General features: G+C 40.7%; 1 protein-coding gene across 1 annotated transcript in view; it reads left to right on the plus strand.

Annotated features, from left to right (window-relative positions):
- The first annotated feature begins 264 nt into the window (after positions 1-264).
- Positions 265-23,067, plus strand: part of LOC5575463 (SET and MYND domain-containing protein 4) — a 32,377-nt gene continuing 9,574 nt past the window's right edge. Inside the window, exons 1-2 of the mRNA XM_021851834.1 lie at positions 265-440; positions 504-896. Coding sequence (XP_021707526.1) covers positions 508-896 — 389 coding nt within the window. The 5' untranslated portion in view covers positions 265-440; positions 504-507. The remainder of the gene's footprint in view (positions 441-503; positions 897-23,067) is intronic.

Below are 23,067 nucleotides of genomic sequence, written 5' to 3' on the forward strand. Positions count from 1 at the left end.
TGGTCTTTCGATTTAAACTGGTAAATTTGCAGGAAAATGGGCTAGGGGGTCCAAAATATATTGGTTACCCTATACTGACCAATCTTGAATCTCAGATCTGGAAGTGTCGCCCCTCGCTTTTCCTCCGTGTATGCAATTTTCGAGTGGGATACGCCCTTTTGAAATGATGCTACTGAAGCATCGATCGTTTGTAGACTTTTTATTCCGGAAAGTTGCATCGGGCACTACAACTAAACGCCGCGCCGCGCACGGATTCAGCAGGGAAGTAGAAAGTAGTACAGTGTTTTTGGTGATCTGTGTCGGTCGCGTGTTTCTTTCAATTTCCTGTTCTGTTTGTCCGTTGCGCTAATAATTTGGCAATTTTCAAATTTGAGTAATCGGTGTCTTGTACGTTGAAAAGTGTAGTTTTTAAAGTATTCGAACTGCATCGTTGAATTGAGGTAGTTTTTCTGACGGAGGGTTTGTTGGAATTTTATTCAACATTTTTTTTTAATTCATTCCAGGAAAATGGATGCATTTTTTGGGTTTTGCCCCTGGTATGTTGCGGCTCAAATTGAGTTCCTCTTAGAAGCGGCCGTAATGGCGCAGCTGCAGAAACGTGCTCTTCAGAACCCCATGGACAGATATTTGCTTGAATTCCTCAGCCGAACCGAGCACCTGCGACTGTCGGACGTTGTAGACTACCGGAACTACGTGATCAAGAAGGGACCGTTTATCAACGACAGTGTGGCACCGGATCTACCGAAGGATGACCGGAAGGCTGCCGCAGTGCGCCAAGTTGGCAATCGATTGTACCTGGAGAAGGATTACCCTGCTGCCCTCGAAAAGTACAACGAGAGCATCTGCTGGGCCGAAGGACCAAATTCGGAGCATTTGGGAATCGGTTACGCTAATCGGTGAGTTGCAATACAACAGTGACTCGATTTCATATTCGTACAAGGCACTGTTTACCCGGCAAGTTTCTTACAAAAACTGTGAGGGTACTTCCCTATGGGGCGACGTAGGACCACGGTGGTTTTTGAGAAACTGAATTTGATGTCGTTCTTCTAACTCGTTTTGTCTTCATAGGGGGAAAGCACTTATTTTCGACGAATCTGTGCCAATTTTCGGATTTTCATACAAAGTAGGCTAAAAATGTATTAATGGGTCGAAAATTAGTGCTCTTCCCCTACTGTGATTGAAGGTATTTATAAGAAGGATAAAAGCTCCGGCCACTCCCCTAGTTCATGCGACCTTGTCGCGATGGGAGGGCACAATCCATTAGCCCATTAGGGAGCGTCCATTTATTACTTTTTGAGAATGCTTGCAAAACATATATAAATGGTTTGTGGTGGACGGAAGCGATTAGAAATGAATACGAACCCCATTTTGTTTTTTTTTTTTTTTTTTTTTTTTTGTTGGGAAGGTTAAGCCACTGCGTCCATTGGATGAGCCTATGCATGCCATAAAACGTTTGACTTTTACTGTGCACTCTGTTTTCAAGTTGCCCGTGAGAGAGAGCGAGACAGCACCAACACACGGCGCACAGTAAAAGTCATGAGAACAAAAGAATTTATGGCACGTACAGAGGCTCATTGAACTTTTGTGGCATGTCCCTTTTTACTATTTGCATCATTGAAGGAACTAAAACTCTCGCATAACTTATGATCTCGCCCTAAAAGCCATTGGTAACCATGTGTGTAGCTCGTTGTTTCTGAGCATTTGAATGAAGTTACACGTTATTTAACAACGCTATGAGCCTCTGTACGTGTCATAAATTCCTTTGTTCTTTTGACTTTTACTGTGCGCCGTGTGTTGGTGCTGTCTCGCTCTCTCTCACGGGCAACTTGAAAACAGGGCGCACAGTAAAAATCAAACGTTTTATGGCATGCAGAGGCTCATGGTGAAGAAAAGATCATTCTCTACATGCCAGGGGTGTTGGTTTGGATGCCTATTCATTCATTTGCTCAGAAACAACGAGCTACACACATGGTTACCAATGGCTTTTAGGGCGTTATCCCAGATTATGCGAGAACTGTCCACCATGAATCAAGTGAACAGCTTAAGCACTTCGACGCGTCTTTTCCCAGTCAGGCAAAATAGAGTTAATAAAACCCACAACCTTACTGGGATTTCCAGTCCAAATTTCACTTCACTGAACGAAAACTCCGGTCGCACATTGAATGATTTGTAATTCACAGGGTCATAAAACATTATATTCCTCATTTTGAATGACTTTGAAGGAATATGATGTATCCACTGTCTGTTGAACAAAAATCATCCAATTCAGAGATGAACTTTAGATCATAATAGAATGGTATTAGGCAGCTAATTGAACAATGGTAACACGAATGAATAGCATGCAACTTATGACGGATTTTAATATCTCCCTTGTCCCAAACCGAAAATCATTCAATTACTGTCTGAAGTATCAGACGAAAAGGGGATGGTCAAATGTCAAAACAATCTTCTAAATCTAAACGTAAACATGGTGACGGTAGCGTGGTTTTCCAAGCGTTTCTGGGTGAATTTTACAGGTAATTGCACTTGGAATCTTACATTAGCCTCTTTTGTATCATTTATTTAACACTTCTTAATGGTATCTACCAATCACAGGTCGCAAATCAGCAAGTATTTGGAGGTCATATAATGTATTCGGTAGGTTGGCATCTGTTCCTGAAGACTGGTAAATAATATATTTGATAACCTCGTTAAGAAAATAAATAACAATGTACATTCACCAACAATGCTCTGAAGTTGTTTATTTTTTATTTGAATTCTTTTAAATTATTAACTACAATGGAATGGGGATTGCTTACATGCATGTATGATGATCATTCAATTTGAGGCATCTATTCGAAGGATAAAAATCATTCCAAGACTGGATGATTTTCATTCAGAGTGATTTGTAAACAGATGATTTTCGTGCAGATGAAAATCATCTTGATTGTGTCTGAAAATAGGTATGGGGCTCGGATGAGTCAATGATCATTCAATGTGCGACCGGAGTTTTCGTTCAGTGTTGGTGGTTAATAACCCCCGTTTAGAAATTTGGATCTGCGCTTGTATAATGCACTACAACTGCAGAGCAGGTGTTCCGAGGTTTCGCGTTCCATATTACAGAAACGACAGATATCATTCTGAACCTGACCAATATTCTTTAAACAGTGTCCAGTTTATAGGCCAGTGTATATACAAAGAACTCTCTTGTTGAGCTCTAATGGTGGTAGCTCCATCGAAGTTAATACGCCAATCGCGTATTATCCTCGATTTTACTATTGGGTTTATTCTACGACTGGCGTGAGGTGACCATTGTCGGTGTCGTATAACGAGGTGACAATTCTCGACTCGAATGAAGTGACTCGCCGTGCAAATCAAATGGAGAGTCACTTCACTCGAGTCGAGAATTGTCACCTCGTTATACGACACCGACAATTGTCACCTCACGCCAGTCGTAGAATAAACGTGTATGGTAAAATCGAGGATGATACGCGATTGGCGTCGTAATTTCGATGGAGCTTACCACCATAAGAGTCTTTTCGTGATAGTTTCATTTGGAACTAAAAATCTTTTAGATTGATTACACCTTTGTGTTTATTCCACGACTGGCGTGAGGGGAGAATAGTCGTCTCACTTTGAGTGAGCGATTCCGACACTCGAATGCAGTGAGAATGGTCACCATGAATGAACTCGAGTGAACTCTCGCTGTATTCCGAGAGTCGGTGTTTATCGACTGTGGTCGTTGTCTCGTGACTTTTCCATCCCGACGAGAGTCGTAACGTCCTGGCCTATCGACTGGCTAAGAAATGGATGTGAAAAAGTAAGTTTCATTAAAATTATTTGAATTCAGGCATGTGTGTCAACATACACAAGCCAAGTAGGCAAATTTATTAGCGCATTTGTCCAGAAGGACACGCGGCGTTCCCCAGAGGAAAGGAACAACCACGGCTTTGTTCCCTTTTACTTCATTCTTATGAAAGACACCATTGTGGTGTTTCATCAAACGCGGTTGTTCTTTCAATGGAGCAATATTTGGTTGTATTAAGTGATTTTTCTTTTGATCTTAGTGCAGCACCAGTTGTTCGTATGATTTTACTTGCTTTGCAATGTGTAATATCGTTTTATTTGTACCGTGCGGGATCCCCTAGTACCACACAATTAATCCACTAAATTCAGAATTCATAATTTTATGTGATCTTGTTATCCATTTAAGATAAATATATACTACGAGGACATTTTTCATATTGCCAGACCCTTGCGTGTTCCCTCCCATGTTCTTTTATCTACACAAAAAATACTTTTTTCAAGATTTTTTGGCGATTTATTAAAAATAAGCTGCTTATCCCGAAATTCTTTTTTTTTTTTTTGTAGCTTTTGAAATCATTAAAATTCTTCATCGATTTTTGATTGATTTGTTGAAATACAGTACTATTAACGCATTCCTATCACGACACACTAGAGCATTATAGGAGACCCAGGGCTTATGAGATTTTATCAATTTGGGGGTGTTGTTATCTCGTATGCGTGAAGAGATAGCACAGAACTGTCTTCGGCGAAGTTTCAGCACTCATTACGATCTACCTAAGAGTTGAAGATCATGCTTTTAGTTGAGAACTTGGCCGGTAGGGGCTTTATCAGACTTGCACTATATGAACCTTGAGGCATAAGATTGCAAACTTTGTAACATATAATATCTCTAGATCCTTATGTTTTGGAAGGTTGGTGTTTTCGAAAGAATTGTTCACTAGCTCAAGGGCTGACATGCGGTGATTTTGATATGAAATTAAGCCACCAGGCGGCGCTAGTGAGCATGGAATGTTTGTATTGCGGATAGCTCAGTGGTCTGACCACTTAGAAAGATGGCGTCTGCGGCAAAGTTGTTCAGTAGCACAAGAACTAGGGTGCAGAACCACTTGGGCACTTCCATGATTCACTTTGGCATGGGGGTTTTTCTCGGTCGAACACTCTGAAACTTTGCAATAAGAAGCGCATCAGTACGATGCATATTGTGGCCAAGTATGAGCTTTCTAGGTTTCAAAAAAACCCACTGCCGAAGTGAATCAAAAGTGCCAAGAATAGGATCAGGCTCCCTAACATTATTTGAGCAAAAAGTTTCAAGATTTTGCCACCAGGCGGCGCTAGTGAACATGTAATTTTTGTTTTACGGATAGTCTCAACTTTGCCGAAGACGCCATCTTTCTAAGAAGTCAGGCTTTCTTAGAAAGATGGCGTCTTCGGCAAAGTTGTTCAGTAGCACAAGGACTAACATTATTTGAGCCAAAAGTTTCGAGATTTTGCCACCAGGTGGCGCTAGTAAGCGTTTTAGGTTATCTCACGAAGACGACAAACAAATTGCATGGTGCATGGCTAATCTACTTGCTTAAATAATGATAGCTAATGAACAATCTGCCGAAAGCATAACCAGGGTGTCACATGGAAAAACCTGGAAAACTATCAGGGGATTTTATTCAACCTGAAAAAAACCTGAAATTCTCAGAAAATTGCGATCACAATCAGGGATATTATTTTGAATCTGTAATACATGATATAATTGTTTACGACAAAGGATTTTTGCGTCAGAACCCAGAGCTAACTATTATTTGCCAGTAAATTATCTTGAATCGAAAAAAACTTTTTGAGCTGTTCGATGAGGATCTTTTCGAGTATGAATTTTATCGACTTGTTCGATGAGGATCTTTTCGAGTATGAATTTTATCGACTTGCCAAAACATGAATGATTTTTTTCATATATCTATAGGCTGAAGCGTTATACGGCACCCACAAAAAAAAATATTTTTTTTTTTCAAACAAAAAGCGTTACGTAGGGCGGTCTTCTTCTTTCTGGCGTTACGTCCTCACTGGGACAGAGCCTGCTTCTCAGCTTAGTGTTCTTATGAGCACTTCCACAGTTATTAACTGAGAGCTTACTATGCCAATGACCATTTTTGCATGTGTATATCGTGTGGCAGGTACGAAGATACTCTATGCCCTGGGAAGTCGAGAAAATTTCCAACCCGAAAAGATCCTCGACCGGTGGGATTCGAACCCACGACCCTCAGCTTGGTCTTGCTGAATAGCTGCGCGTTTACCGCTACGGCTATCTGGGCCCCCACGTAGGGCGGTCAGGAATTTTAAATATTAGCGTAACGTAATAAATGCATGCCGCCTATGTGATCAGTAAAAGATTCTCATTTCTAGGGTTGATCGCAGGTTTCTTTTTGGGGACTTGGTCTCTATATTATTGCAAGTTTTCATATTTTTCAGAGATTTCATCTAGGACTACTACAGAGTTCTCACCAGAAATTCTTCAAGAATTCCTCTACCAATTCTTGCAGCAGTTTTTCAAAGGATGCTTAAAGGATTTCTCCAGAATTTGCTTTAGGAAATCCTTGAACGCTTCAACATTACTACCTCCAGTAATTTTCTCAGGGATTAATTGAACAATTTTTCAAAGACTAGTTTAGGGCTTTCCCCAGATATTCTTTCAATGAATTCTAAATTTGTTGCTCTAAGAGATCTTCTAAAGATTCCCACATGAAGACGACACTGAAGACGGCCTTACAGTTGAGATCGAAATACGCGTATCTGTCAAAGGATACAAACTCTAGTGGAATTAAATGGTATAGTACTAAATTCGGTTTTTTCATCTACTTATAGGTATTCTACTAAACAGCTCGAAGATTTATTATCATTCCCACATAGTTTCTTCCAATAAAATTCGCAAAGTCAATTCCAGAGTTTTTGATAATATTCGTTCAAGGATTTTTTTTTTCAAGAAACCCGACAAGAATTGCTACGTTGTTTCAATTATGATTACTCTAAAGAATTGTTCCAAAAATTCCTCAAGGAATTATTCGAGTAAACCTATTAAAACCATTTGAAACAAATCCTTAAATTAGACCTGTGATTCATTATTGAGTTTCTCTAGAATTCTACTTGGAAAACAGGATAGCTGCAGTTCATTCAAACATTTGTCAATGAATTTATGAAAAAAATCCCATGGAATCTCCAAAAGTTGATTTAATGTACCATACCAGATAACACTGCTAAAATTTTTCCAAGAAATCCACCGATCATTCCTACACATTTTTTACGGAATTCTGCCTGATGTTTTTCAAGAAGTTCCTGCACAAAATTCTGCAAGATATTATCCATCCATAAATATCCAATTGATTTGTTTTTCTTCTTTTTAATATCTTAGCAAAAATCTAGAAAATCTTCTAAAATTGAGTTCTTCTAGAAATCCTCATTCATCAAGGATGGCTTAAGAATATACACAATTTGCTATTTATTTCAGAAATACGTCATAATTTTTTAGACAATTTCTCAAGTTTCAGGAAAATTTCAATCCTATTTCCCTAGAAAAACTCCTGGATGAATACTTGAAAAAAAAATTGGAAGACTTCCTTGAGAAATCTCTTAGAATTCCCAAAGGAGGAACTCCCAAAGAAATTGTATGAGTAATCTGAGTAATTCCTGAAGGTAACCGTAAAAAAATCTTAGTTTAAATCCTAAATAAATTATGAAGGACAATTTTGTAGGAAATCCTGCGAAATTCCTATTAGCATCTCTGGAAATGTTTTGATTGAATATTCCATAGTTTTTAGAATCACCGGATAAAATCATAGAGGACTAAGGGCTTTATTGACAAAAAAAAAATAATATGTGAAAAAAAAATCTGATAGAGCCTATGAGGTATTTTTTGTAAAAATCCAGGTTGTATTTAGAAATATCCAAAGCAAAATTCTTGGAGTAATTCCTCAAGAAAAGGAAAATCTCTCAAATAAAGATCTATTCATCAATCTAACCTAAACAAATCATCGAAGTTATATCTGAATCTTTAAACAAATACCTGAAATAATTTCTGATTTAATTCCTTATTTGTCGTAATGTCACGAAAAATTGAAAATAGTTTTAAAAATATTCTCAGAAAAATGTCTGATCTGATTCCATGAGGAATTGATCTCTTTGCTCCTGCACGGAGAAAAAAGAATTGTCCAGTCAATCATATTTGCTGGTAGATCAATCATATTTTACATTGAATTTCAGTCAACCATACATTAAAATTGATTCAACAATATCTATGGTTGGATTAACTATTTGGTATGATTGGTTCAACTACACAAAATAATTGCCTCAACCATAGATATGATTGACTCAATATTAATATACAATCATGACAATGGTATTATTGTTGATGTTGTGTTGTCAAAACCGGTACGAATCTTCTTTATCGACAACGCAAAAATGCGACAAAATGTAAATAAATATTGGAGCAGGAATTCAAACCACTATCTTGAGAGTGAGAGCGCATTAACTTACATCTACTCCAACATCGCTTGTTGGCAATCAGTGGTTTTTGCGGTACAGCTTATAACGTTTCAAGGTAATAATGTGCGGAAAGCTGATTCAACAATAATATAATTGAAATATTCATGTGATGGAAGACAGAAACAAAAGCAAAAACGATTGGGCAAACCATACTGTCAGTTTAGGAGCACCGAAAATATGCTTGTAACAATTGTATCCAGGCATGTTAAAGCAACTATCGGAAAAGTTATGTCAATCGTGCAAGAATTTTCTGCGTGTGATTCCTGTTATGTTTCGTTTTGTTTTTGATTACTGTTACTTTTTTTTAAATTATTGAAAAATATTTGAAATGAAGAAAATCCGATTTTGGAAAAACAATCTGGTATTTAACTATTTTTAATTTAAAATTTCGTAACAATAATTTAATTAGGAACTCTCGAAACATCGGTAAACATATGTTTGTTAAAATATCGTCACTAATCCAAAAAAAGTTGTATTTTTTTGTATTAGGTATCCAAACAACCCATGGAAATTAAACTCTTTTTGCACGAGAACACCGTAATAATATTATGGATATCATGGAATTTCTCAAAGAACTCGCGATGAAATCTTTTAACTCTGTAATAATTTATGTCCTGAATGAAAATCGTGAGAAAATCCGAAAAAAAGTTGAAAAGATGAGAAATTATGGTCCAATCAAGATGGTGTATTAGAAGAAAATAAAGCTATCGTGGAGAGTAATATATGCGTCAACAACACATTTTTTTAAATATGCATACTTTTTTTAAACAAACAGAGATGCTTGAAAACCGATAAAAATTTGACGTATCGCCTTAAGTTTGAATTTAATTAAAAATGATTTTAAATATGGAAAACAATTCGGAGCACACAAGCATAACGGAAAACCATCACAATTTGAAAATTCATACTTTTTATTATGTATCATATTTGAATTAAATATGGTCAAACTACAATTTCGGTTTAGCACCTCCTGTACCCCAGTATCAGACAATTTGATTCGTTACATGATATCTTTGTAATTTTTGCACCAGTGTCTCAAAATACATTCATTTTTTTATAGATTTTATTGATCATGGTATCAAAAATGCAATAAAAATAAGAATAATGAAAGTTCAGAACAACGACTTGCAGACTAGTGCATTGATTGGGCAATGAAATAATACTCTTGAAGTAAAAACATTAAATAATATACAAATTATTTATAGAATTCGAAACATTGAAAGATCACGTCCGGTATTGAGGGACACCTTTTATGATTGGTACTAAATTGTATCATCAAAATGCAATGTCAAAATTCATATTTATATTTTCAAATTTAAAAATGATAATATTTATCATAAACTAGTGGTCCCGGCAAACTTCGTATTGCCATCAAGTAGACTGTTGAATTATGCCATGAAACGTCCCTTGCTAAATGGCAGTTCCGTTCACCTCCGTTTTTTCTCGACTTTTCCGTGCTATATCCTGTGCTTTTCATATACACAAACACGTCGGAACACTCAGGGAACACAAGTATGGAAGAATTTTCAAAATCTGATATCCCGATCTTAAGCCATTTCGTGACATACAAAGACCATTCCATTTTTATTTATATAGATAGATAGGCTTGCATCAAGCATCAATAGTTTTAATATTATTAATTTGACAGCTTGGATGTCCTTTACTGAGGAATCTTCCCCTACTCTTGAATTGTTTCAAGGGAAAATATTTAACCTTATATTATTAGTTTTTATTGTAATTTTTACAAATTTCTGAAATCCCGAAATAACTCGGAACTTGTATTGAATACATTTGTGAATGATTGTCATGAATAAGTAATTCTAGTAGATACTTAGAAAAAAATCTTAAAGGAAACATTGGAAGAATGCCTAAAAAAATATTTATGTTAGAATCCTTCAAAAATATGAGTTATTCCTAACGGTATATACAAGGAATTACTAAAGATATGCTAGAAGAATTCTATTTAATATCGGGAGGAATCTTGCACAACTCTTCCCCTATGGCTACCTCCATAATTCATAAACGGCTTGCTTCAAAAATTGCTCCACAGATTTTTCGCGATTCCTCAATGTACTTTTCTCAGCTCCCAGAACTCCCCAGGAATCTTGCCAAGTGTACATAAACAAATTTATATTTCGAAAAACTCCCATTTTAGCGTGACATAATTTGTGTACCATCCCTAACATACATTTCTTCGCCTTCATTAGCCGAGTGGTTTGGGTCCGCGGCTACAAAGCAAAGCCATGCTGAAGGCACCTGAAGGTGTCTGGATTCAATTCCCGGTCTGTCCAGGATCTTTTCGTAATGGAAATTTACTTGACTTCTCTGGTCATAGAGTATCATCGCACCTACCATACTTTATACGAATGCGAAAATGACAACTTTGGCAAAGAAAGCTCTCAGTTAATAACTGTGGAAGTGCACATTGAACACTAAGCTGAGAAGCAGGCTCTATCACAATGAGGACGTAATGCCAAAAAGAAGACCTTTTTTCGCCATCGGTGGTATCATCACTTCCGCTATCACGTTGATTCCAAAGGCGATGATCCAGTAATAGTGTGTGTCCCAATAATAGTGGTTGTGCGATTTTAAGGGTATTATACGCAATTTTTTTTATGTATTTTTCTAACATGACCCTTGTTAAAATAATAGGAATGTGTATCAAAATAAATTGGAAATTAGTAAGGAAATAGTGGAAAACAATTTAAAACCTTAACTTTTTTGCTCCTCTGCACCAGTAATAGTGGGGCGTTCCTATAATAGTGAGTTTCAATGGGAAATTAATGTAAACCACTATTGTAGTAACAGTGGTTAACAAATACATAATATGTTCCAGTAATGGAGGAAATGCTTTTTCAAAAGATTCAGTAATTTTATCATTCTAAGATTATTTTTTACGTTAAATAGAATAGAAAAGCTTTTGAATGACGCATTCAGATACGATACTTCCGTTATTTTTCGACGATTTTTTATTCCTTAACCCGTTACTATTGCTTCTATCACTGGTACAGATACTCTAACTATCCAAAAAAGTATCCGCCTTTTTCGCCAGAGCAAATAGGTCCGCGTTAACGCCTCCCGGTACTTTTTATGTTGATCTGCAGCATTAGCTTTCCGTGGAAGCGCTGGTCCCTCCTCGCTAGATAATTTTCCTCCGCGTTTCCCTTGCGCCTGCGAAATCGTCGAACTCATCATACTTTCATTTATTGTAAAATTACGGCTATTCGTGTCAGAGATCATCGACAGGTGGGTGCAGTCCGGATTGAACTCCTCGGCCGTCAATTGGCCAGCATCGTTCTTGGTCGGAGTGGAAGACTTTATCCCGCAAATCTCGTATTTAGCGACCGGCAAAGCGTATCCTGTCCACAATCCAGGCCGGAGAAAGGCACTACTCTTTGCATCGGATGGCCCCTTGAAATTTTGCCAACCTAACGCTGTTCTTCACCAGGATCAGTATATCGGTTATTTCCAATTTAAACGCTCCGGTGTAGTTTCCCTTGTTGTTCTCGATCGATTGCTTGTTCTGGTTCCTTTTCTGGTGGAGGTTATCGTCGACGAGTAGAACACCGGAAGGGCATACTTGGAGAAAACGGAATCCGTTGTTTTACCCAGTCTGAGTGCATAATCTTCAGCTCGATCTCGGCGGCCGTCGACGTCACCAAATTATTGCAGCTGGCATTCAGAATGTCCAAGTAATATCCACTCATATGTTGCACCATCCGGCTGATTTCGTTCATTTCCTCCGATTTTAATCCGGAACTGCAGGGGAAATTGCCTCATTGTCCTAAAAGCAGCTGATCAAACACGGGGTCCGATCAGAACCACGCTGGACTGCCTGATGTTTTCATAAGCCGCTCCGGAAAACTGTTCAAAGACGTGCTCATAGTTTCCCTTCGTGATTGTTGTTATTCACTGGCACTCGTAGCATTAATTATTGAACGTTTCTAAACTTTCTGAAAAATATTTTTCCGACGAAATCGCGAGTTTAACAAAAATTTCCGTACAAAACTTCGATCACGAACTCGACCCGGTTTTTTTTTCTTTCAGTTCGATTGAAAACTTTAAACACAAACACCATAACATGCGATTAGGGCGAATTAGTTTCCATCTTCACTAACAACAAAACAACAATTTGGGTTTATTCGTAACTGATTTCGAAAAATATGTTATATTTAGATTTGATTCGATAGGTATTAAATTAAACAGTGATTAATCTCTGTAAAATATGAATGGTTTACAAGGCATCAGATTTTAAAGCTCAATGTTTACAAACTGGGTTCCGCCCTAATCGCAAGTTATGCTAGCTTATCATGATTGACGTTTCTGTTAATGAACACATCTGAATGTGAGGTTCACTTCGTCACTCGCATAGAAATGAACGTCTCACCTCACTCGAGACGACTCTCGGAATCGCAACAAAAAGTTCATTCGAGAGCGAAGTGACTATTCTCGACTCCTCTCACTCCAGTCGTGGAATAAGCATGCTTGTGGTGACCATCCAATTGGTCATCACCCTTTGTCGTTCCCAGCTTTTTAGTTCCATATTTAGTGCACAGTACGATATGCCACAGAATGGCTCCGGTCCAATGAACTGTGCATTTGAACCCTGTTTAGCAAGCTCGTCTGCCTTTTTATTTCCTACAATGTCATTGTGTCCCGGAACCCAATACAAACATACAGAGTTTTCTTGGCACACCTTTCGCAATGAGAGAATGCATTCCCAGACAAGTCTTGATGAGCATTTATATGCGCCCAATGCCTTCAACGCAGCTTGACTATCAGAACAAATACAGATATTTGCATGTCTGTATTTTCTCTTAAGACAAATATTAGCGCATTTTAGTATGGCAAAAATCTCCGCTTGGAATACTGTTGGATAGCTTCCCATCGCCACGGAGACGTTTGTTCCAGGGCCGTAGATTCCTGCTCCAGTTTGTGTCCCAATTTTTGAGCCATCTGTGAAGAATTTTATGGAGATGTGGCGAACATTGGGACCTCCAACATCCCAATCCGTACGCGTCGTATCGCATACATTGTAAGGGATATCAGAATTGTCCACAGTTTTTATCCAGTCCTCATGCATAGTCATCACTGGCCCACAATGGATGTGTTGTGAAATATTCAAGTGCCCAACAAGATCACCTGATTTGAACTTATTTAATCTATTAAGCCTTAGAAAACTCTTCTCCGCTTCTAATTGTACAAATTCGTTCAACGGTAGCAGATGAAAAATAGCATCTGTTGGGACCTTGGACAACCCAAATCAACAACTTCACCAGCTGGGCTCACGGATGGCAGTGAAGCTGTCATCTCGTCGACGCCGTGACAGCACGCAACTATTGAGTCAGTTAAAAAGAAGCCAAGAAACCGCGAACATCTCATTTCCACCATTGTTATTTTATACCGTTAAATATATCCTTTTTAATGTGTTATTAGTTTACGTGTCGCGTTTAATCACTCTCATTCCGAACGGCCACCTCGGATTCGCGTGACCGTAACAGTGGCGACTCGGGAAAGGCAATTTCCGTCGTAGAAAACGATCGAAAGTGCCACCAACGCGGAAAAGACGACGGCTCAGTATGGATGAAGAACATAACCACAATTCGGGGAATGATGCAGCAGGAGTCAGCGGACAACGTGGTCAGCAACCACCTGCAGGAGCATTCCAACTTCCCGGAGGACAGCAAAATCACCATCCGCAGCCAAACGTCGTCCATCATCCTCTTCCACCATCACCTCCAAATCAGCAGCCAACATCCACCGAAGCGATTTTTGCCCACCTCTTCCAGCAACAGCAGGTGTTCGCATACTAACTCATGAAGCAACAACAAGAATTCATGCAGCAGCAGCAAACTCTCTTTCACCAAGCATTGTCATCGATTCGAGTTCAGGTACCTCCCAATCCTGAGATTATTCTTGATTCGCTGGCGAACAATATAAAAGAGTTCCGGTACGAGCCGGAGGGGAACGTCACGTTCGCGGCTTGGTACGCCAGGTATGATGACCTCTTTGAGAAAGACGCTGCTCGTCTCGACGGTGAGGCGAAGGTCCGGTTGCTCATGCGCAAATTAGGAGCTGTGGAACATGAGCGCTACGTAAGTTTTATCTTACCCAAGGTTCCGAAAGATTTTTCATTCGACGAGACCGTTCAGAAACTGAAAACGCTTTTCGGTGCTGTAGAGTCCGTCGTGAGCAAACGATATCGGTGTTTGCAAACCGCAAAACAACCGACGGAAGATTTTATCTCATTTGCCTGTCGAATCAACAAGAACTGTGTTGAGTTCGAACTGAGCAAAATGTCAGAAGAGCAATTTAAATGCTTAATGTTCGTTTGCGGTCTTAAGTCGGAAGGAGACGGAGAAGTGCGAACGAGATTGCTGTCGAAAATAGAAGAGCGAGTGGACGTCACGCTCGAACAGCTGTCGGAAAATTGCCAGCGATTGCTGTGTCTGAAGCACGATACGGCAATGATCGAAGCACCATTATCTGCAGCAGTTCAGTTCGTGAAGAAGAAGAAGCAGTTCAACAAGTATCCACCGAAGCCAGGCGACCGATTCACCGGAGCAGAAGCGAAACGGCCGAAAAACGGACCAGCAACCCCTTGCTGGTGCTGTGGAGCAATGCGCTTCAACCGGGACTGTTCGTACAAGCAGCACAAATGCAACGAATGTGGCCTCACCGGCCATCGCGAAGGGTATTGCTCGAGTGCTAAGAAGAGTCCAAAATCATCAGGATTCAAACGGAAATACCAACATGGAGCCTTCTCAGCCAAAACAGTAAGTCTCTTGGTAAATACCGTTAACGAAAAACGTCGTTTCGTTCAAGCCCAAATCAATGGAGTGGATGTGCGCCTTCAGTTGGACACTGGGTCCGACATCAGCATCGTGGCAAAGCGAACGTGGGAGAAAATTGGCAAGCCGCCAAAACTACCAGCTACGGAACGAGCCGCAACAGCCTCTGGTGATCTACTGGAGCTGCTTTTCAAGTTTGAAAGTGCCATTACTATCAACGGAGAGCAGCGGCAAGCCGAGTTCTACGTGGTAGACAAATCTCTCCATCTGGCCGGAATCGACATTCTGGATGCGTTCGGGTTGTGGTCGGTACCCATCAACACCTACTGCAACAATATCACCAGTCCCTCATCCTGCATAGATTCCCTCAAGGCTGCATTTCCAGCAGTATTCAGAGACGAATTAGGGCTGTGCAACAAAACGAAGGTAAAGCTGGAGCTCAAGCCAGGAGCGGTTCCGGTGTTTCGCCCAAAACGTCCTGTGGCATACGCCATGTACAATGCGGTGGATGACGAGCTTGACAGGCTTGAACGAGCCAACATCATTTCACCGGTTCATTTTTCGAATTGGGCGGCCCCGATCGTAGTTGTGCGCAAGGCCAACGGCACCATCCGTATATGCGGAGATTATTCGACCGGCCTCAACGATGCCTTACAGCCGCACCAATATCCCCTGCCTTTACCAGAAGACATTTTCGCCAAGTTGGCCAATTGCACCGTGTTCAGTCAAATCGACCTGTCTGAAGCCTTCCTTCAGGTTGAGGTTGATGAAGGCAGTCGGGATCTACTCACGATTAACACTCACCGGGGATTGTACCGCTATAACCGCTTACCGCCAGGAGTGAAAACAGCACCGGGCGCATTCCAACAATTAATCGATACCATGCTTGCCGGTCTTCCATGCACTTCTGGTTACCTTGATGATGTGGTTGTAGGCGGAAAAGATGCGGCAGAGCATGCACGGAATCTGCAAGCTGTTTTGGCCCGAATTCAAGAGTATGGCTTTACGGTCCGTCCGGAAAAGTGTACTTTCACGCAACTGCAAATCAAGTAGCTCAGCTTCATGCTCGACCGCCAGGGACTTCGACCTGATCCAGCAAAGATTCAAGCTATCACCGAAATGGCTCCTCCAACCGTCGTCTCCGGTGTTCGCACGTTCCTTGGGGCTGTAAATTATTACGGGAAGTTTGTCCCAGGAATGAGATCGCTTCGTTATCCGTTGGACGAACTTCTGAAGGCTGGTGCAAAGTTTCGTTGGACATCAGAGTGCCAGCAGGCATTCACGAGGTTCAAGGAGATTTTATCATCCGATTTGCTCCTTACTCATTACAACCCGAGCCTTCCCATCGTTGTATCAGCAGATGCGTCGTCTGTTGGTGTTGGTGCCACAATTAGCCATAAACTTCCGGATGGCTCCATAAAGGTTGTACAACATGCATCACGAGCACTAACACCAGCAGAGCGGAACTATAGTCAACCCGACCGCGAAGGCCTCGCGATCATATTTGCGGTAACGAAGTTCCACCGAATGCTCTTCGGTCGCCGATTCCATCTGCAAACTGACCATGCCCCACTTTTGCGGATATTCGGCTCTAAGAAGGGCATCCCAGTATATACGTCAAATCGCCTGCAACGTTGGACTTTGACCCTATTGCTGTACGACTTCACCATGGAGCATGTCCCAACAGCGAAATTCGGCAATGCTGACGTGCTTTCACGACTCATCAGTCAGCACGTTCGACCGGATGAGGATTACGTTATCGCCTCGGTCACTCTTGAGGACGATATCAGGTCAGTTGCTTCCGATACTATTAATTCCCTTCCGTTGAGTTTCAGGCTCGTACAGAAAGCCATTCAGTCCGATCCAATCACAAAGAAGGTATATCGCTTCATGCACGAAGGCTGGCCAACGATGAAGCAAGCCGCCGAATCGGAATTGAAGCAATTTTGCAACCGTCAGGACTCACTTACCACGGTTCAAGGTTGCATACTTTTCGGCGATCGTCTGGTCATCCCTTCAACGTACCGCCGGCGCTGCCTAGACCAACTTCATCATGGACACCCTGGTATTCACCAGGGACCAAAATCAGTACCGGTACCGTAGCCCCGTTCGACCAAACCATGGGATCGGGTCCACATAGATTATGCTGGACCGATTACCGGAGAATACTATCTCATCATTGTGGACTCGTACTCAAAATGGCCAGAAATCATTTCGACACGCAGTACGACCACAGCAGCCACGGTGTCAATTCTCAAGGACGTCTTCGCACGATTTGGTATGTCTGCAACGTTGGTGAGCGATAATGGACCGCAGTTTGCTAGTGCAACATTTCAAGCATTTTGCGCGGAAAACGGCATAGATCATCTCACCACTGCGCCCTTCCATCCACAATCTAACGGCCAAGGCGAAAGATTTGTGGACACGTTTAAGAGATCCATCAAAAAAATCCAGGAGGGAAGAGAAACAGTACGTGAAGCACTCAATATTTTCCTAATTACGTACAGAAGCACACCAAATCCATCTGCTCCCGATGGTAAGTCGCCTGCAGAAAACATGTTCGGTCGTCCAATCCGGACGTGTATGGAGCTACTTCGTCCGCCTACCAACCATTCATCGACGTACACCGAGGCCCACAAAGTGAAGCGAAGCTACCATCGAGATGATAAAGTCTTTGCGAAGCTCTACATCAACAACAACTGGCATTGGGCACCAGGAGTTGTACTGGAAAAAGTTGGCAACGTAATGTACAATGTTCGGGTTGACAACAGAAGGCTCGTTCGGTCCCACGTCAATCAATTGAAGGATCGGAATGAATCTGATCATCATGTGAAGGCTCAACTTGGAAACAGTGTTAAACTGCTCATCAGCATCTTGCTCGATGCGTGGAATTTACCCGTTCAACGATCACCAACCATTCCACCAAATCCAACGCCTTCAGTGGGACAAATTCATCCTTCGTCGACTCCCAACGCAAGTGTTCATCTGCCGGTACAGTCACCGGACTCCTATCGTCTTTATCAGCAATATCATCCGCTTCCTCGTCGAGCTCTGTGCAAGTCTCGGCGTCCAGGGCAGACTCCGCTACACCGGACTTCCAATCTGCCATTGAACCTCAACAAGAATCAGCTGCCCCGGCACCTCGCCGCTCTTCGCGTGCCCGAAGAGCGCCTCAGAGATTCCAGCCGTACCTCCGATATTAGAGGGGAGATGTTGGGACCTTGGACAACCCAAATCAACAACTTCACCAGCTGGGCTCACGGATGGCAGTGAAGCTGTCATCTCGTCGACGCCGTGACAGCACGCAACTATTGAGTCAGTTAAAAAGAAGCCAAGAAACCGCGAACATCTCATTTCCACCATTGTTATTTTATACCGTTAAATATATCCTTTTTAATGTGTTATTAGTTTACGTGTCGCGTTTAATCACTCTCATTCCGAACGGCCACCTCGGATTCGCGTGACCGTAACAGCATCCATCTAATGCTTTTGACGGAGTGCTTTGCATCGCTCCCGTTATAGCGATGGACACAAGACGTTGTACTTTTGATAGTTTTGCTTGTGTTGTGGCCTCTTTTGTTTTTGGCCACCACACTAGCGAAGCATATGTTACTTTTGGACGAATTATGGCCAAATAAATCCACATTATCATTTTTGGTTTCAAGCCCCATCTTCTGCCAAAAATTATGGAGCATGCCCAAAATGAACTTGTAGCTTTATTAGTCACATATTCAATATGAGCATTCCAATTCAGTTTGGAATCCAAAATTATTCCTAAGTATTTGACTTGTTCACTAAGGTGCATTTGCTATCAAAGCTTCAAAGCTTTTAGGATGAACTTCCTTTTCTTAGTAAAAGGGACAATTACTACTTTTGAAGGATTTATGTTAAGGCCCTCCTGAATACACCAAGAATTGGTTAAGTTTAGGGCCAGTTGCATTCGTTCTGAAATGATATTGTCAAACTTTCCTCTCACAATAATGACTATATCATCTGCAAATCCTACAACTTCGAAACCTTTTTCTTCCAAGCTTTTAAGAAGATCGTCAACTACTAAAGACCACAATAGAGGCGAGAGGACTCCTCCTTGTGGACAACCTTTTGTAGCCTTTACTGTTATAGACGAACTTCCCAGCTCGGAAGTGATTTCTCTTTTTGCAAGCATATTATTGATCCAGTTAATGATATTGAAATTCCTTTTCTTCATTGCACGATTCATTGAAGAATAGGAAGCGTTGTCGAAGGCTCCTTCAATGTCCAAGAATGAGCAAAGTGCTATTTCTTTCACTGAAAGAGTTTTTTCCACTTTTGTTACCAATGTATGAAGTGCCGTTACTGTTGACTTACCAGATTGATAAGCAAACTGCGAGTCAGATAGTGGACACATGAGCATGTATGTTGAATTGATGTAATCATACAACACTTTTTCCATAGTCTTTAACAAAATTGATGAGAGACTAATAGGTCTATATGACTTTGGATGCATTTTATCTCGTTTTCCTATTTTAGGAATAAAGATAACCTTCACTGCTCTCCAAGCAGATGGAACATAGTTTAATCTTAAGCTCGTCTTAAACATCTCAATTAGAGGCGAAATCAGCACTGCTTCTCCGTTTTGAATCAGTTCTGGGAATATTCCGTCCACTCTTGCAGATTTGTAAGGTTGAAAAGATCTTATAGCGTGTTTCACTCTTGCATTTGTAAATATTTCGTCTGCAAGATCTGGTTCAGAGATTACTGTTCTATCAGATGACAAAGCTTCGACAGAACACCTTTCATACTCGATTGGTTCAGAGCTGTTTGAATCCACACAAGAAATTGACCCAGGAAAATGAGTTTCCATAATCAAATTTAAGGTTTCATCCGGAGTTTTCGTAGAAACTCCGTCCTCTCGTTTCAACGACCCTAGCTTGAACGTGTGGTCTTTGGCCAGCGCTTGCGACTACAGGAGTAGCACTTATATTTTTACATGTTTGAATCCAAGATCTTTTCTTAGATTTTCTTATTTCCCTGTTGTATTTAGTCTAAGCTCTCCTGTATTGAGCCCAGTCTGAAGTTTGTTTCGCTTTATTAAAAAGTTTACGAGAGAGTTTTCGTAACCTTTCAAGTTTAGTGTTCCACCAAGGCACGTCTCTACTAGAAGAAGATTGCTTCATAGGACAATTAGTATGGAACGAATGAATAATTTTCCCCTTTACTTCTTGAGAAAACGACTCTAGTTTTTGAATAGAATCAATGTTTTCATCCTTTGTAGATGAGTTGGAATTCAAGCACTGTGCATATTGTTCCCAGTTGGTTTTTCTGGGATTTCGAAAAGCAATACGCGGATAATCACCTCCGCTCCACTGAAACATAATGTGGTTATGATCGGACAGGGAAGTTTCTTCTGACACGTGCCAGTTTGAAATTTTATCATAAATTGCAGCATTACACAATGTCAAATCCAAAACCTCCTGTCTGATTGCATTTGAAAAGGTAGGTTCATTACCCTTATTACATATATCTATGTTACTAGAACACAGGTAGTCCAGAAGACATTCACCACGGCTATTAATATCCGTACTACCCCATACGGTATGATGTGCATTAGCAGCACAGCCAATAATGAACGACTTATTGATTTTTCTGCAATGATTGACGAATGAAACGATCTCAGGAGGAGGAACCTCTAAAGCGTCACCAGGGAAATAAGCTGAGGCTATTACAACCTCTGTAATTCCTCTAGTGGTCGGTACCTCAACCATGACCGCAACAATGTCACGTTGTATAAATTCAGTTAAAGGGTAGCATTTCAAAGTGTTATTAATGAGTACAGCAGTTCTGGGTGAACTCTGATTACCATACCATACCAATTCCAAGTATTTTTCCTTTATTATACCACGTCCAATCCCTAGGAGGCTTTTGGCAGCACTGATTGCGGCAAGTTGTGAAATTTATCGGTGCTTATTATTTTTAAAATTTTGAAGGTTTTGCTAGTGATAAATTGTGTAAAAGGTGTTGAAAATACAAATTGTCATGTGGTGCATAGGAATAGTGTGAAATTTTGACAGTGAAAGTGATTTTAGAGCCAGTTTCGGACATCTTACTGCGGTCCAGTTTTTTTTCATCGCTACCAAGGGTGTATTTGGCATCATCAACACGGAAGCCGATGAATACGGCAGGTTGAGGATGTGATGCAGGAGCATGAAAGCGATAATTTGGTGAGAAGTTTCCAATTTTATGTTTTGTTTAATTTACGGAAAACGGCTAAGCCGGAACTATTCTGTGGTGTTTTTTTTTCAAATTCGGTAGATACTTGAGTGGAAGCCATATTTTATTTTTTTTTTGTTTTCAAGTGAGCGAGAGTGTACGGGGAGAGCGATTCGGGTCAAGGTATGCATATTCAGTGTTGCCACAATCCCATATTTATCGGAGGCTAACAAAATATCTGATCTGTATCAGAGATTCCAAAAAAAAATGTATACCACAACCATCATAAATTCCTGATGAAGCCCGTGGCTTCCTAGATAATTTTATAAAACAAAATAGTTAGCATTGAAATAATAACATTTATTGTTTGAAATTGAGTTGGGGAGCATATATTATATAAAAATAATATTTTAAAATATTCGTTTTGTGAAAATACTGTACTTTAATTCGTAAATGGTTCATCTTTCTTTAACCAAGCTTAAACTTTTCATTGCTTTTTTGCTATGAAGGAGTAAATTAAACTGGCAACACTGTTAGCATTGAGGACGTGCGAGAGTGAGTGTATCTAGGCCATGGTCTAATCCACCGATGTACTAAATTCACTCGGTCTGAGAATTGTGACACTTGAGCGGGGCACGCTCCCGTATGATCGCCACGTGATCTGGACCCGCTCTAGTGTCAAAATTCTTCGACCGAGTAAGTTTAGTACACTAGTGGATAAGACCATTGTTACATTTGAGCGGGGCATGCTCCCGAATGATCCCCACGAGATCTGGACCTGCTCTAGTGTCTGAGTTCTTCGACCGAGTTAGTTTGATACACCAGTGGATAAAACCATTGGAGATGCCTATAGAGCAGCAGATGAATTGCATAATTTTCCGCAGAGCATTAGAAAGATTAGGTACGTGTTTGATGGTTATCATGAATCGTTTTAGGGTCCAAATTTGCACATAATTTAAGGTAGACAGAAAGAATTCCGTCTGAAAGGTTGTTGGCAGGCGAGAGGGAGGGATGAATACTATTTTCATTCTTTCTCACTTCTCAGTTTTTGCGACCGATGAGTGCCAAGTGTGGTGTTGGGGGTGTTGGTGGCAGTTTTTCGGGTGATGTTAGGCATGTTCAAAAGAGTAGGAAGAGAAGAGAGGGAACATAAAGTGGCTGGATGTTGCCATGCATTGGGGAACGCGAGATGCATTAGTCTTATCCACCGGTGTGCTAAATTCTCTCGGTTCAGGAGTTGAAAGCTTTGGTTTGAAGAGTTGAAATTTGCCGTTTTCTCCGATACAGACGATTCGATTGTGTAGGTTTAGCGAACCACGAATCTACGAACGTAAATAATGAACAGAAATGGATGGACCGATGTACGGGTTCATTGTTTGACGTGTTGGCGGTGCCGTGTTATTTATGTAGCCATGGAAACCAATGAATTCGGCACCGCTCAAGCGCCAAATTAGTGAGCCTGTGCATTGGTCCGTTGGTTGATGTTCAAAACATGAACGTGTATGTGATACTGTAATACATCATTGAAAGGGATTGTTCAAATATTACGTAACGCAATAGGGGGAGGTAGGGGGTCTTACGATCCATACAAAAATTTAAAAATTCCCATACAAAAGCTGTTACGTGGGGGAGGGAGGGGGTCCAAAATTGGCAAATTTTGAGTTACGTAATATTTGAATGAACCCAAAGGCCCAGAACGAAGTAGAGAGGGTGTCAGGAATGAAAAAGCGGTTTTCGATCTTGAAATCAACAAGTCAAGAGGAATGGTGCCACACGT

This window comes from Aedes aegypti, chromosome 3 (genome assembly GCF_002204515.2).
Source record: "Aedes aegypti strain LVP_AGWG chromosome 3, AaegL5.0 Primary Assembly, whole genome shotgun sequence".
Classification (NCBI taxonomy): Eukaryota; Metazoa; Arthropoda; class Insecta; order Diptera; family Culicidae; genus Aedes; species Aedes aegypti.